The sequence below is a fragment of the Opisthocomus hoazin genome, chromosome 2 (genome assembly GCF_030867145.1).
Source record: "Opisthocomus hoazin isolate bOpiHoa1 chromosome 2, bOpiHoa1.hap1, whole genome shotgun sequence".
In the NCBI taxonomy this organism is placed as follows: domain Eukaryota; kingdom Metazoa; phylum Chordata; class Aves; order Opisthocomiformes; family Opisthocomidae; genus Opisthocomus; species Opisthocomus hoazin.
In genome coordinates this window covers 79,871,858-79,887,983 of record NC_134415.1, presented here as the reverse complement: position 1 = coordinate 79,887,983, position 16,126 = coordinate 79,871,858, and the positions used below count along the sequence as shown (strand labels likewise).

The following is a 16,126-nucleotide window of genomic DNA, read 5'->3' as shown; positions in this document are numbered from 1 at the left end:
TATTCTTCTCTAAAGTGACCCTTACACAGAGCAGCTGCTACTTCAAAAACTTTCATGTATCCCAAAGTCAGGTTCAGACAGACAAGCATGTTGTAACCCAGCTACCCCTGTGAATGCCGTTGTAGGCAGTACTGATGATGCTGCCAGCAAGCTGGCCTGAGAGCGCTGATTGAAGCTGTACAGTGATTTAGTCCCTCTCAATTTTACATGTAGAGGGACAGAGCTTCTCAACAACATCCTGAGTATCAGGAACTGACATGGGTGCATCAAGACCTTTTTTCAATACAGTGATGTCAGTTATCTGAGGGACTCTTCTTTAGTTCCAGGAGCAAAGACTGGCTTTGAGAATGCAGTTATGTGAACATATTACGCAAATTAACTTCAGGACTAATTTCACTAGTATCCAGAGTACTTTGTAGAAGTTTTAAAGCTCCTACATGGTTCAAAATTTTAATTAGTAATATTTGCTTAATGAGCCATTAGAATAAATTGATGAGGTTGAATAGCTAGGAGTTCTGCCTGAAGAATCTTGTTCTAGCTGTACTCCAGCCTGCCACTACATCAATATCTACATTAACAGCCTGTTTTTAGGTTTCAAATGTGGAAAAATTGACCAAGAAGTTCTACACTTCTGTAAGATCCATGTATTACTTGATGTAGGACTGAACAAGTGATACCAGTAAACCAGCCACTCCATTTCTGTCAGCTATATTGAGTTTTTCAGAGATTCCAGTTAAGATGACTGTTTTGCTATCAGCTGCTTCAGAACATAAACAGCCCTCTTCCTCCACATGTTGTTAGACTCAGCATACAAAACTTTCAGTAAGTGTATTTCTTCTGCATCTAATGTAGAGTCTCAAGCCTACATGATCACAGTTGTACTTTAGTCATGACTGCCTTGATTGTACAGCCTTAGAAAACACATATTCCATCTTACGATAAGCACATATGCCTTCATGTAGTGTGAATGCAAAACCAGATACCTTGGAAATTCCTTCCACTAGTCTTTGAACAGAGACAAGAGCGTTCTGAAGCATTATACCTGTTCAGAATCATTAGCAATACCTCTAAATTGAGCTAACAAGCAACTATGGAAAAAAAACACTTGAGAGATTTCATAGTCACACTGAGCTTACTTGCACAGGAAAGTTTTAGTGAACTAGTGTCTCAACTACAAGCCAGGTGCCTGAACTGACTAGCAGTAACTGACAAGCAGATGAAGTTCTGGCTGAACTCAGACATCCTCTATCCTTGTTGAACAGCGTTACTATTGAACAAGATTAAAATGCCAGTGGAACTGACAAGCTTGAATACTTAAAGAGAGCAGTCCCAAATCCAGCTGGGTCTGAACAGTGTTGGCTCTAGGGACCAGCAGAGCTGGCTGACAGTATTCGTTCTTACCCACTGTTTGGATCCACATCATTAAAGAGATTAAAGTAGCTCTTCAGGTCACTATATGGAGAGCAGTGAGTAGTGTCAGATAGTAGAAAGAATCCTAAGACTTTGTTACTGTAATTTCTGCTCACCCCTTGAAAGACAGTGCCAAAACCACAAGTGTCTATTTCAAACTATGTATGTGCATACCTCAGGTAGTGTTTTCACATTTCAGAAAGATGCTCATGATGATTAGAGAAAATATGCATTATTATACAAGCTGATAATACCTCACATCTGCAATCAAAGTAAACTGCTGTAAGCCCATTGTAAGCTCCATTGTTCACCCAATGGAGGATACCTTTTCAGAAACGAAAAAGTAAAACTATTTTGAATGCTATAATTTTAGTAGTAATTTGCATAAATTAACAACAACACTAACATTGACCTCAGCTGTTCAGGTAAGCATTAAGATATCCAAACTATACACCAGATAAGCAGTGTTAATATGTCCTACTGCAAGATTATGTGAAAGTTATTATTTTGAACCTAGTGCAGCTACCATAGTTAGAGAATTGGCAGCTTTAGTTCAATCTTCCGGAGCAGAGTTCTGGATTTGTCTCCAGATAATTAGACCCAACACTTACTTGTTTATGAATTGTTCGAGAGCCTGCTTCCTTTCCTCTATGAAGGAATCATCAAATATGCCATCATCTCCTCGGAAGGGGAGCTGACGGAGAAGAGCTTTTCCTGGTAGAGGTGGTACCACAACCTGAAAGATTTAGAAAAGCATCTTTAAATGCAGCCTGTGAGCAAGTTTAAACACCTCCTGTGCCACCTCTTCCTCCTAGAGGACCCAATTCATCAACCACATCCCTAGTGAAGTAATAAAACACGACCAGAGAAGAACAGTGTGCACCATACAAGTTGAATTCAGGTAGTTTAACTCTGAATTAACTCAAAACCATTAAATAACCTCTAGCATAGTACAACTGAGGTTTGCTGAAAGACAGTGTTTTACTTCTGGACGTTTTCAACCACAATATCTGATATATATAACTACTATATGATATCTAAGGTTTATGTCTATGAAGACTTGTATTTTCCTTTCATTTTACCCACCTTGCTTTCTCTTTCTAGCTCATTCCTTAGCCATTCAAAGTCACTGTATCTTCTTCTGACTGTAGATTCTTTCAATTTGAAGATAGGTAGATTTGTCTGAAAACAAGAACATAAGCTATTGATTAGACAAATTAGAAGTTTTGATAAGCAGAAGCAAGCAACCAGCTATTAATTTACACATTAGTTCCATTTCAGCAACAACAACAGTACTGAGAAACACTGAAGACACAAACACAGATAAAAAAAATCTAAGCTACATGAGTAAGCTGTACCTCAAACTGCTTAACTGTGGGCCTCATTTATATGTCATCCTAACTGCTGGTATTTTGCCACCATATCACCCAGCAGAATAGCAGATTTTCTGGTCACACGAGGAGATGTTCCTAATGTTGTACAAGCATCTGCTATTCTTACTGTCTCAGGAGCTGGATTCCAAATGCCAATATACATACAACATCACAGGGCAGAGGAGGAGAGAAGGGAGGGGGGAGAAGAAAAAAAGTCATCTTAATCCACACAGGTTGCTCTTCTTGCATTCAAGGGAATGTTTCAGGTACCAGCACAGGACATTAACCAAGCTTCCTGTACTTCTCAGCTACCTGGTACAACACTGCCTCCAACATCTTTAAAAGCAAAACCAGTAAGTCCTACAATGAACACATTCAGGCCAGATGAAGCTGAAGATTTGCTTGTACAAGCTGCCAAGTTCAGATAGCTCCAAAGAAGCCAACAAGGTTGAGATGCAAAAAAGTTCAGTGCTGATGAGATCAGACTGGTTTGCTACGAGGTTAAATCAAGCAGAGCTTAATGAGGCAGAGCTTTCCAGCCAAGGCCAGGAGTCAGCATCCAGCTCAAACACCCTTGAAAGGGACATCAGGTGGGGGCCAAGCTATAATGTTGTACAAAACCATGTTAAATACGTAAGCATTTTGGTAGGTGTCCTTACGCTAACTTCCATAAGAGCTGTATTACTTCTATGTGTTCTTGGGGTGCAGGGTTACCCCATTACTGTAATCCAACTTGCACATTATTTTAAGAGTAGGCATTGAGAGAGCACTCTAATGACATCCCCAGAATGGAAAGGTCCAAGACCACAATCCAAAGTTTACATGCCATTGAGATAGCAAACTGGCTGGAGTGTTACAAAAATATCTGTGGGAGTTACGACCTACTAAAAGCAAGACCAAGAGTCTGTAATTGCCATACACAACCAGTGCTAACAGAATAAAGCTTACTGTTGTCCTGCATATTCACTGTCTTATACATCATGAAAGAAGACTCCTGAGGAATACCCTAGGAAGCTGATGTTCACAAGGAATTAGAGTTATCCCCACTTTTCCTGCTGGCAGAAGCACAGTAGTCATTCTCAGCTAGTGCCTTCTGGTTTTTGTTGTTTATTTTTTAAGTCATAAGCCATCTCACTTAGCTTCTGGTCCCAGTTTGAGTTGATATCTCTGTACAATACCATTTGTGTGCTGTTACGCTTAAGCTACGATGGAGTGATAGTTTTGGCTGCCCAAAACAGGTTTAATGGCAGAGACACTTCCCTGCATTAGTCAGGCCTACAACTACAGGCCATTGTATTACTGCCAGCCAATAACAAGATTTTGGCTGTCACAGTTCAAAAGTACTTGAGAAGTTAGTTGTGTACTTGCACATTATGCTATTTAGTCCATTATTTATAGATGATAAAGTACAGAACAGTATTTTGTTACAAAACCTTATTGCTAAATGTTTAAGAGCATTCAAGCTCTCCTTCCCAAGTAAATCGTTGTTGATTGTACTAGTGACTAATAATAAAATTGCACTTAAGACTATTATGTCAGAAGTCCGGCTTTATAAATAAACACTCTCATCTTGAGGATAAGAATACTCTAGTCGAGAGTGAATAAAGCTAGGTCCCCCAGAGTGCATGAAGGAGATTCCCAGAAGTGAAATATTGGATTACTTTTCTCTGATTTCAGCTATTGGCTTTTTAACCTAGTTCAGCCTTCCACATTACAACATCAACGCTTTGTCCGTGTCTCCGGTAGAAAGTCGTTTATCATATTTAACATATAGGCTCTCACCTGCAGAAAATATTCCATTCTCCTCTCAAGTTACTTACAAGAGGGATTAGAACAGAATAAAAACAGTTCAGAAACAATGAGTTCCCAGGTTTTCAGAAACTCTTTTCATGCTTTTGGGCATGAAGTCTATAAAGTTAATCTCTAAACAACATATCAGGCTTACAGGTTCAATGTGGGGTTGGAAGTGCCAGTTGAGCTCATTTTACCATCTACATTCCCTTTTGAACTTTTGACATGCTAGTCCAGCTAGCAAGTTGGAGAAAAGGCCAGTTAAGAGTACTTATTTTCCCTTTGAGCTGAAAAATCTTCTTCTCCAATTCGGTCATAAGCACTGAAAACATTCAAACTGAAGTGTATGCTAGAAGGCTCCCATTTAAGTGGCTTACAAGTCAAAACTTGACAACTACATGCTAAAGCAAAGTTGTGTACCCTATCCTTTAGTCTGGATATTAATTACATCTATTTATTGAGATCAACTTCTAAACCTTATGTTCCTTAAAACCCAGAAACAGCAGCAATTCTCCTTCCTCCAGAAATTAGTACTGATAGAGCAGCATTCTTCAGATACGCAGCTGTTAGAAAGCATCTATTCAAAAAAAGCAATTTGAGAGTCCTGTTCTATTCCGCTTAAATCTTAGGTCCTTATTTTTAACTCGGGATAGATTCACACCTGAAGTTACTATATGCCTTTCTGATGAAGGATTATTACCCTGTTTGAGGAGACCACCTTTTCCTTCAGTAGGAAGGGTTTCTGCACGTCCTACTGCCTCCATCTGCCACTGGTAGATGGTTCTCATTAGGCAAGCCAGACAGCTGATGAAGCATGGGCTATCATTGGGCAAGAATGTGGTTGCAGGAGACAACCCTAAGGTGTCAACAGAAGCTTCCAATGTCTACTGAAGTGTCACTTCAAGACCACACAGCACACCGAAGTTATTCTCAGCTTCACGGTTTATGTTGAGAGTTATCCTTGTTCAGCCACTGAGATGCCAGTAGCTATTCTGAACACTTAGTGCTTTGTTTGCTTGCTGGAACAGATATGAGACTAAGGCACAAAACTCGAAGTCAGGCTAGTTTCATTTTTACAAACATTTCTCCCCATGCTCATTCAGCATTAGAGCATCAGTTTTCTGGCCTGATGATCTGCTAAGCCTACTGTCATGAAACTCATGACCCAGTTCGGCACAGCCCCTGGAACATGCTCATTCCTCTGATAAATTCAGCATAATTACTGCAGCAATTGTTTCTTCTACAGCGTAATAATTAGTCTCATTTTTATCAAAAGCATTTTCAACAACTTCCTAGTCTGAAATCACGCCTCCTAGCAGTGTGAATGCAAGTCCTCAACCTGAAAGGATTATACATTACCTAAGACACTAGACAACCAAAATTCACTAGTCAGAACTGCAGATAAAGCATTATTCCAGAAGGACCAATAAACCAGCTCTACAGAAGTCCTACACAGCCCAAAATCCTAAGCGCAGAAAGATACTAAGACAAGACAGATTCTGTCTCGCCTCTATCAAACTGTATGTATACACCCACTAGGCTTTCGCTGACTACTGTCAAACTAAGTCTGTGTTCTGCTGGGTGAGTTAATGGCCAAGCCAGTACACTGGAATAAACATTGTCAGAACTGGTGCCAAGTTAAATTAAATAGTTTAACAGCAGATGATAAACCCAGACCCTTGGTCACCCCTGCATTCCTCCACTCAGATGCCAAATGAGTTTCTATGGTCATTTGGCTAGTGTTCCACAAAGTCGTAATGGGAAGCAGTGGTTGCCTGCTAATAGATTTCAGGGCAAAACCTGTATTGACATTATTCACGCTTTCACATGACTCGTCAGCTACATTTATGTTATTATGACATATCCAAACTACAAGTCCAATGCTAAGCTCAGGAGGTTCCCAATTCACCTCAGAAGCAAATGATAGTCCTAAGGCAGTAACCTGGATAACCAGATACCAACCTTCCAGCTGTTACTACAGTCAATTCCCAAGCTATATCCAGTTAGAAGTCCATTAAATTGTTTATGTATACAAGTATGGAGACTTTCACTGACAGAATGCAAGCAGTTTGTGTACTAGTCAATACTGTGCACTTGGCTTCAGGCACTCGGCTCTCCAATGCAGCCATTCTGTTGTACAAGTTGCCTTAAACACAGGAGGAAAACTAGAGTACTTTATTCAAAATACATTAGTTTATGATTCTAAGTAATTTTAAGTGTTCTGTCATCTACACCAATTTATCCAGTGAGTGGACAAAGCCTTGCAAATAGCAAGACAGTTCCTACAGATTTATTTCCAGATATAAATTCAATGCAAATAGCAGTTGGGTTTCTTCAAAGTGTGCTGACACTCCAGAAGACTGACTCTAAATGTCACTGCAGCCCAGTCCACCCCCACAACTGTAGAAACTTTACAGCTGTAGCTGTCCAGGATAATTTGCAGTAAAAGTTAATTAATTTCCTCATCTGCCAATGTAACAGTAGCAGCACTGCATTGCCCATGTCTCCCACTCATAACAGGCTGAGAATAAAGCCGCACTGTTGCCATAGCACCTGCTTTGATGTTGTCTTTTCAAGTAGGTAATGGTAGCCTTGATACAACTCTATTTCCATTAAAATAGAGTGAAAGAAAGCACTCAGGTCACTTTGATAGAAGTTTGCAGCCTTGACTTTCAGAAGCTAAATTCAAGGTTCTTACTATCTCTTCATACAAGCTGTAATCTTTGTCAAGAGACTACACCCTTGGGCTATGTTTACAGTCAGCCAAAGGGAGCTCAGGGGGTATTACAGTAAGTAGCATTCAGGGTGGATAAAAAAGTACTATGGGTTTCTTAACGCAAGAACCTGCTGTCCTTTAGTACAAGAGACTAGTTCCAGCAGTCCACTATTATTGCAGAAACCTTGCTAGTGGTTTGTTTCCTTCCCAACTTCATACAAGCCGCTACCTTCCCATTTCCTACAATTATAAAAAGCAAGAAGGAAGGCAAATATGCTCTAAACTTCAGTTGCTAGAAGTTTAGATTTTTGCTGTGTACTTCACCGAAGGAAAGCCTCTTTCCACACTACCAAAGGTCAAATAAGAGGTTGTTATATTTCTCAGTTTCAGTCTTTTTGATCAAAGCAGAGTTCTACCTCCCCCTCTACCCACCTGGTGTTCAGGTCTACTGAAGGTACGCTACATGCAAAAAATCTAAATTTAATAGAACACTGGAAAATCTGACTACATGCATACACCCAAGTTTTAAACAATGCCGACTTAAGCTATACAAAGAACTATAGAGCTTCCCATTCCACAGTACTGAGGCATGGAGCTAGGAGGTTTTCCATCTTAAAGACTACCGAGTGAAATCCTAATAGCAACACCATGACAAACACTACCAGTCTTTAGAGAAGAGTTAACCTTTGTCAAGTCCAACACCTTGAGTCCAGAGCTGCTCTATGAAAATTAACGTAGATGTGTCTGGGTTTTTGCCAAGCAGCATCTATCATCACCTGACCAAGTTCACCAACGTCATGAACAGCACAACAGGTCAAAAGGCTCAAAGCAGGGTAAGTCTAGAAAAACAGATTTAGTGATTCTTTGTTCTTCAGTTTCCATGCTCAGCAGTCAAAGGTAAAAACAGGAGCCCACTAAGAAGGACATATTCAGACAAAGGCTTTTAAAACACCCAGAGTTAGGAACTCCAGATAATTATTTCAGCATTAACAAGCCAAAGCCTCCTTTGAAATACCAAATATTCCTTTTAAAGAGAATGGATTGCTACTTTTACACAATAGCAAGGTATAACTGCCATACACTCTGGTTTGGCTTACTGTAATGTTACCATTCATTCCTCATTGAGAATGACTGAAGAGGGGATCACATTAAGTTGATGCTTTAGTATCATCAGCTGACATCTACCAGCTACAGTCAAATGGGACCAACAAAATTGCAGTGAATTGCTGCAATTGATAGTTTTTATCAGGAACAGAAGTTTTAACATATTTTGCAAGCTAAAGACAGTCCAGTATGTCTACATTTCACAAACACACAAGAAACAAGAGATAACTAGTATACAAGTATACTAAGTGGCAAAAAATTATCTTCATATTTCCAGCCTTATTGGAGCAGTAACATTCACATTCTGAAGCAGCCACCTAACAGTTGCAGGAAGACTGATAGTTCCTGCTTGTTAATTTGTAGTGTATCTTCATGCTTAGGAGGTGCTGCAGCTTAGGGTCCATAGAAATAGTCTCTAAAGCTGTATTTCCAAGTATAGAGGTGGCTTTAAACCACTTAAGATACAGCTTCATTTTCTTCTGGATTTTAGAGTAAAGTTGCTATACACTAACTTATAGGTATACTTTCAAGACTGCCTTCATGGCCAACACAAACTATACTGTCACATGCCCCAGAAGATCCTCCCATGACAGAAGCTTTGAGCTGGATTCTCAGAAAATAGCCACAGAAGGAATATGTTCATGGACCTATCTTTAGTTGGTAAAATAATTGGTTTTATACCTTGACCAGAAGGTTAGAGTTTCTCCATCCTTCTCACATCAAAAAAGTTACAGCAGCAACAGCAAATTCAGACCCTTCAATCAGTGCTATAGTTCTGTAGGGCATTCGGATTACATGCTTGCTAAAAAAAAAAGTCTTCAGTAGTGCAACCGGCACTGCATTACCAAGTGAGAAAACTTTAAAGAAAACTCTTCTCCTACAGCTGGGAGCTCATAAATCTACACTGCGTTATTTACTTCCCCAGATGAAAAACAGTAGAGACCTGACTGCTCTAAAATTCAAGCTGACACTTTTTTGGCAAGCCACCTAAAAATAAAGATGTATCAAAATACTCCGGCATCATATGCCTACCTGGATCACAGCCATCTGTCCTACAAAGATCAGTCATTGTTCCATTTGGTTTGGTCTGTTCAGCACTGTACTAGAGTGCGCTCTTAGTACATGACAATCAAGGCCCACGTTGTATGCACAAAAATAAAACAAGTCCAAGTCATCAGTTAAACTAATATACTAATAAGCAGCACTATTCAGAGACTTGGTTATTCTATTTACACAGTAACAGACATCAACACCAAACCAGTACCTTTGGACTAGACTCCTGAAGCTAGTTTAATCAAAAACCTCTACAGAAAAACCAGCTGCTCAGAGCAAATACATACAATAGACTCGTAAATCCACTCTCCTTGCTTCGGAAGCTTTTCATCCAAGCCGTTCCATTTCTCTGTCTCTCTAGTCTGTGTCCTCGGAAGTTCTTAGCCTTCCAGCTACCCTTCTCTGAATCACTGCTTGAGAGAACAGTTAATGTCTGTAAAGGTGCAGTATCTAGACTACAGAATAGAAAAATTAAGAAACCTGAATCAGCACATTTTTATTCTTTGAAGGCAAGTCTAAAAATATCTAACTGGTAGCAGTGTCTAGAACAGCCTATTAAAATAGTAATTAAGTACAGTTAGAGCAGACTTGCAGTGTGATGCAAGATTTGCAGTGTAGAGAAACAGAGAATTAGTGCTGATTATGCATCCCTAAACATATCCATACTGAGTCAGTGTTTAGTCATTACTCCACCACAAGCTTCACTGACTATGAAACTGAACAACGCTGAAGTCAACTACATGTACCAGCAGATTTGATTCTTCTCATGGTGGGAGAAGAGTCTGCAACTTCAAACTCTGCCAAACACATGAAGGACAGGAAATCTGGCACCATTCAAGGACAGAGCATTTCAAAGACACATTCACCAGATCAAGAGCGTCACTTTGCAAAACCATGGCACGGACAAGTGCTTTTTGAGCAAGTTATATTTTCAGTTCATTTACCATCTTATTCTGACTTGATTTGATCACAGAAGTCAGACTCAAATCAGTCACTCAACTCACACTACCATAAATATGCCGAAATGCAAATGCTGTATCGAAGTTAGGTTTTGAAAAAATGGGTTAAGAACAGACTTTCAAAAGCAGCTCAAGTTTAGCAGCACTTTGATACACTTCCCCAATCCTTTGAGACCAATACTATTCTTAACACTGCAGGCACTTCATAGCCTGTGTGTTCATTTCCTTCCCCACACAGGGTCTACGTAGTCAAGTACCTCTGCAGGTCTACACAATTCTTTCTGCAGAAGATACAGGAAAGGCGACTGCTGCCTTGAAGAGTATTGGCACCACCCAAGTCATGCATTTCACAACATCTGGAAGCACAGCAGCAAGGCATTACCTTTCTACACCTCAAGACAAGCCACAGAGCTGTGGAACCTTGCAAAGCTAAGGTGCACCTTAGTGCTGAGTTTCATCACACTGACTAGAGGCAACAGGCCATTCCTTGTTAAAGAACAGAATTAAGATTACAAAGGCTTTTGTTTAACTTTGGTTTGACTAAATAGAATTATTTAACTACTTGGACTAGCAGCTCCCGTAACAGGTATTTTATTTTAGTTCTACCTGCCAGTTTGACTATTAATGACTTCTCTGCAAGTTCTCACTAACCATACACAGATAATTTAACCTTTTTAGTCTAGGTGACAAACCCAGCTAAAATAGGCAGCACAGAAATCACTTAGACAGGAAAAGAAGAGATCAAATGGTGTTAACAAAGGGACATTTTTCCAAATGTAGCAAGTTCCTGGATATCCGTATGCTTTGTTGACAGTATTCCAACCAGCGTGCTTATCTCCTATGGCACTGCTTTTACAGTGGGTGTATGGCTCTTAAGTGTGTCACCAGTTGCTGGGATTGGAGTTCGCTTGTAAAGATTAAGTCTTGTCTCCTTAAAGGATTTAGCAACTGAAGCTGTTGCACATAACCTGTTTGAGCAAAGATGCTCCCATTGACCCACTTATCAGGAAAACTATTTGTCTCACCTACAGTAAAAATCAAACGATACCTGGAACTGGATTGAGGACTGCAGACGTGTTGTAGGGTGATAGTGTGAAAACTCATTTGTTCCGCACTTGCTTCCTGGAATTCAGGGAAATTACAGCCTTACAGCCCATTAGTAACAGGTATTCACACAGCCTTGTTGAAGAGTGTTGACATGCACAAGCCCACCCTGAAAAGGTGTCACAAATAGGAGGGAATCACTGGTTCCCGAGTGAACAGCTACTAAGACTCATGAGAAACAGCATACAGCATGCAAGGGTATTTACACTGAGAACTTAACTGTTGGTTCACGCTCCTCCTCAAGAGGTAAGGGTAGTTTCTTGTATTGCTTTAGCAGGCAGTGTAGTTGATTATGTTAGTTTTAACCACTTCGCAGTCACCATACTGTGATCTAAGTACCTTTAGATGAGATGACTACTTTATCAAGCTTTATTTCACAAGAAAAAGCACTTGGAGCTTTATACCCTACTGCATTCTACTCCTTTTTAGCTCACCCTAAGCCTCCTCAGTGGAGCCCAGTGACAGGACAAGGGGCAATGGGCAGAAACTGAGGCACAGGAAGTTCCGTCTGAACATGAGGAAGAACTTCTTCCCTCTGAGGGTGACGGAGCACTGGAACAGGCTGCCCAGGGAGGTTGTGGAGTCTCCTTCTCTGGAGATATTCAAGACCCGCCTGGACAAGGTCCTGTGCAGCCTGCTGTAGGTGACCCTGCTTCGGCAGGGGGGTTGGACTAGATGACCCACAGAGGTCCCTTCCAACCCCTACTATTCTGTGATTCTGTGATTCTGTGACACAAAGGCTGCCTCAGAATGGTACAAACTCACTGTCTAATGCTGCCGATGGAAAACAAATTTTCAAGTATGCTGTCAAGAACATGAACCAGCTTAAATCTGCTATTTTAGTACTTCAGGATGGCATTTTCTATAATTTACCATTACTGAACAAGACATTTGATTTCCATTGCCAAGCTGCACAGTAGTGGCATACTGCGACATTGTGTGCCTTACACCGGTTGCTACAGTGGAAAGCTCTCTGTCATCACCTTGTGCAGTTTGCTGAGAACAGAATGTTATTTAATGCAAGTTCAGGCTCAGAAAGTCAACACTTTGGCCAACTGACTGCCTGTGAAGCAAGCTGCCCTGCTAGAAGTGCTATATAGGTTCTACCTGCAGCACACTTGGAGAGCTTAACTACTCGTTAAAGTACCACACGCTTACAACAATCCACAGCCATCCTACCAGCCTGCACAGAGATATATGCTATGAAAAATTTCCCTAAGTACTGAAATACAATTTACTTGCTTACCCAGTAATATACTGCTGAGCAGTCCACCCCAAACTTTTGAATTCCTATTAGGCTTTCCAAGTTCCACCAGAAGTTGATGAGTACAGCAATACAAGAACTAAAGCATGACGTTGTTTCACTTGTTGCTTTCTGAGCAACAGATATGCTTCAGCTGCAATACCAGTAGAAAGCTTGCCAATAAAAGCTTTGGGGGAACCCTTCAGTATTTCATAAGTACTTACTGCAAGATATTAGTTATCAGACATCAGTTCAAGAGCATGCTAACAAGCTCAGTCTTCCCCAAAAAGCTAAGCTTTGAAATTCAGACACAGCAATAAAGATAGAATTACCCTTCAGCTGAGTTTGTAAACACCATGACAATGGTACAAGTCTAATTGCTTCAACACAAACTTGAATCTCAGTGTCCTCTCTGACAAAGTTTCTGGCTTAGCATGATCTCCAGCCATAACATGAGGCTGTCCAACAGCTTTTACCAGAACTTGGCAGCAGTTAAGTCATCCATTTCTGCACCACTTAACATTTTAATGTTGGTGTTAGCTGAAGACACAGCTTTTCAGGTATGACACAGGTAACTCCATCTTCTCAGGTTTGTTCTGCTGCCAGTATTAGCACTGCTGGGGGAAACTGCAAATATCAGTTGCTACTTTCTGTGACCACAGGCAGCTGTCAAACCACAGAGGCTAGCTGGTGGCTATTGTCTGCCACACTCCAACAAGCAGCTTATGGTACAAGGCCTACCTTTTAGAAATACAATACTACAGGAACTCGAATTTGAACTCTTCTGCCATGCCGAAACTTGCATATTAGCACCACGGTCTGTATTCTGCTGAGAAGTGGTTAATTGATACAAGTTTAGACAGTGAACGTAATTCTGCATGACTTGTATTACCTGCTCTGTAGCCTTCCAGCATAGAGAGGCATAAAACTCAATTTTACAGTGCACAACAACTATGAATGTGTACAGCTAGGATGCACTATGTGTACAGTACTGCACAACTGGAAAGGGATGATCATGTACTTTAAGAGATAGTCCTGTAAACAGGCACGCACAGATGCAAGTAAGGAGGGAGGAGGAAGCAATGTTTATACATTAGTCAGACTGGGAGGAAGAACAGAGGAAGGTCACAGTACTACCACAGTGTATGTTTGTTCAAGTCACTTCTAGGTCTTCATTACAACAGGAATCCACAATTTTCTACCCCAAACAGCACACGCGCCAAGAGTAACCTGTTCTGCTTTCCTTTCTGCTGAAGAACTTCAGTAGGGGATTTTTAAAAAATACTATCATTTTTTAATCCCAACAGATTTGGTCTCATTCCCAAGGCCACACCATGGCTAAGTCCCTTTTGTATCATCTTCCCTGGATCTAGCAATTCCAAATGCTCAGTCTCATGGAAAGAAAAGTCATCAGGAACTTAAGGCACAAACATTTCCCAGCAAGGCAGAGTTACCTCTTCCTGCTAAGTGGACAGCTAGTGTCCCTATAAGGGCAACGTAATGCAACACAAGTTGGCAAGTTCTAGTTTGTCCTCGCACAGAGGCCAAAACACAGGCTACAGTTGTCTTAGTTTATTCTTCCTGCCCTATGGACATATCCAGAAACATGAGAATAGCTACTGGATATGACAATTTAGGAGCATCAGAATTAAAGAAGTATCCTCCCTAGTAGCTTTAGATCTCGGTCGATTTTGCTTTTTTAAGTAAAGTTACACTAAGCTGAGAACTTCGACTTTTAATACCAGAAAATCCACACAGGGTTTTAGTCCTGTCTGAAGAACTTCAGCAACCAAGGCAGCAGCCATCAGCTGAGGCCTTCCCTGCCATGCAGGCACGTGCACTCCATGGTGTCCAGTGAAAGAAGAAGCCACACTGCAGAGAAACGCATGCAGAGGGTCAGTGGGGCTTCTTTCCCCTCTATTACTGCCTGTAATAACTGACCAGGTTCAATCAGCTGTGACAGAGTAAAGCTATACAAGGTAATAGACTCAACCACAAGCTAACAAATAAAAATTGTATGAGGCCATCTTTCTCAACCTAACATACCCCTGGCAGCGTATACTAAAAGGGCACCCTGCCTCAAGACCCTACCAGACACAGGCAAGGGCCATGCCGTAGATACTGCATTTTTCTGTCCACTCCTCCAGGCTCTGGTTATGAAACTAGAAAGACCAGGGAACATAGCAATGACTTCACATAGCTTCTCAAGCTCAAGATTACAAGCCTTTGGGGCAAGTTGGTGAACATGGCCCCTCCAGCTAAGGAGTCTAGTGCTATTAAGAAAAAGTATTTGACAACACATGGTGAGATACAGTCCTATTTATTAGGTACTCAATTTGTATTTCGGGCAGCAATGAAAACAGGAACCCATCCTCACATACACTCACTTCAGCTAGCTTTGATTTTGGAACAGGCTGCCCAGGGAAGTAGTGGAGTCACCATCCCTGGAGGTGTTCTAAAGAACATGCAGACATTGCACTTTGGGACATGGCTTAGTAGGCATGGTGGTGTTGGGTTGACGGTTGGACTTTATAATCTTAGAGGTCTCTTCCAACCTGAATGATTCTATGACCTAGCGCATGTGCCCACTAGACTTATTTACACATTCTCTACCATTTTTGAGGCTGCTAGAATCCTGAACTTGACCTTCTGTTTACTTAGACACAGACAACCAACTGCTCACAGCGCAGCAGTATTTCAGTCTAGCGGCAGCTGTGCGCAGCAACACCGAAAAAGCATTTGTCCTTTGGTTATCTTAACCGATACGTGTTGTCCTAGCTACCACCAGACCACGAGAGACACCAGCTCCAGTCACTCGCAGAAGCTGGGGCCTGCTCTCCGGCCGAGGACGAAGCCCACCGCCGCTCAGCCGTCACCTCCCCGCCTGCCAAGCGGGCCCTGAAGGACAGGAGAGCCACGGTCCCTCACCGCCACCCCCAGGGACACCCCTCCCGACTGCACCAGAGCCGGCCGGAGCCCCAGCAGCGACACGCAGGCCCCGCGCTCGTCTCCTCTCGCCGCCGAGCCGGGCCGGGCCGTGCCGTGCCCTCACCTTGACGCGGATCTCGTAGGTGGTGAAGCGGCCGCGGCCCACCCCCACCGTCTGCGGGTTGCCCACGTCGATCTCCAGGAAGTTGCTGGGCGGCCCGTAGGCGTCGTTCAGGTTCTGCGGCTTGCTGATCAGCCGCCGGGTGTCCGCGATCGTCTCGGCCATGGCGGAGCGGGCGCCTTCCCCGAGCCGGACGGACGCGAGCGAGCACTGAACGCCGCCGCCCCGCGCCGCCCGCCCTCTTATCGCCCCGCGGCCAGCTGACTGCCCAGCAACGCGCACCCACGCCGCCGCCCGCGGATGCGCCCACCGCCCGCGCGCAAG

General features: G+C 42.2%; 1 protein-coding gene across 2 annotated transcripts in view; it reads right to left on the bottom strand.

Annotated features, from left to right (window-relative positions):
- SNX3 (sorting nexin 3) overlaps positions 1-16,126 on the bottom strand; it is a 21,607-nt gene extending 5,481 nt beyond the window's left edge. Inside the window, exons 1-3 of one of the 2 annotated variants that reach the window (XM_075414270.1) lie at positions 15,806-16,112; positions 2,497-2,592; positions 2,022-2,146 (exon numbers count right to left, since the gene is read on the bottom strand). In XM_075414270.1, coding sequence (XP_075270385.1) covers positions 2,022-2,146; positions 2,497-2,592; positions 15,806-15,967 — 383 coding nt within the window. In that variant the 5' untranslated portion in view covers positions 15,968-16,112. Of the gene's footprint in view, positions 1-2,021; positions 2,147-2,496; positions 2,593-15,805 lie in introns of both variants that reach the window. The other variant, XM_075414271.1, reaches the window with a different exon arrangement.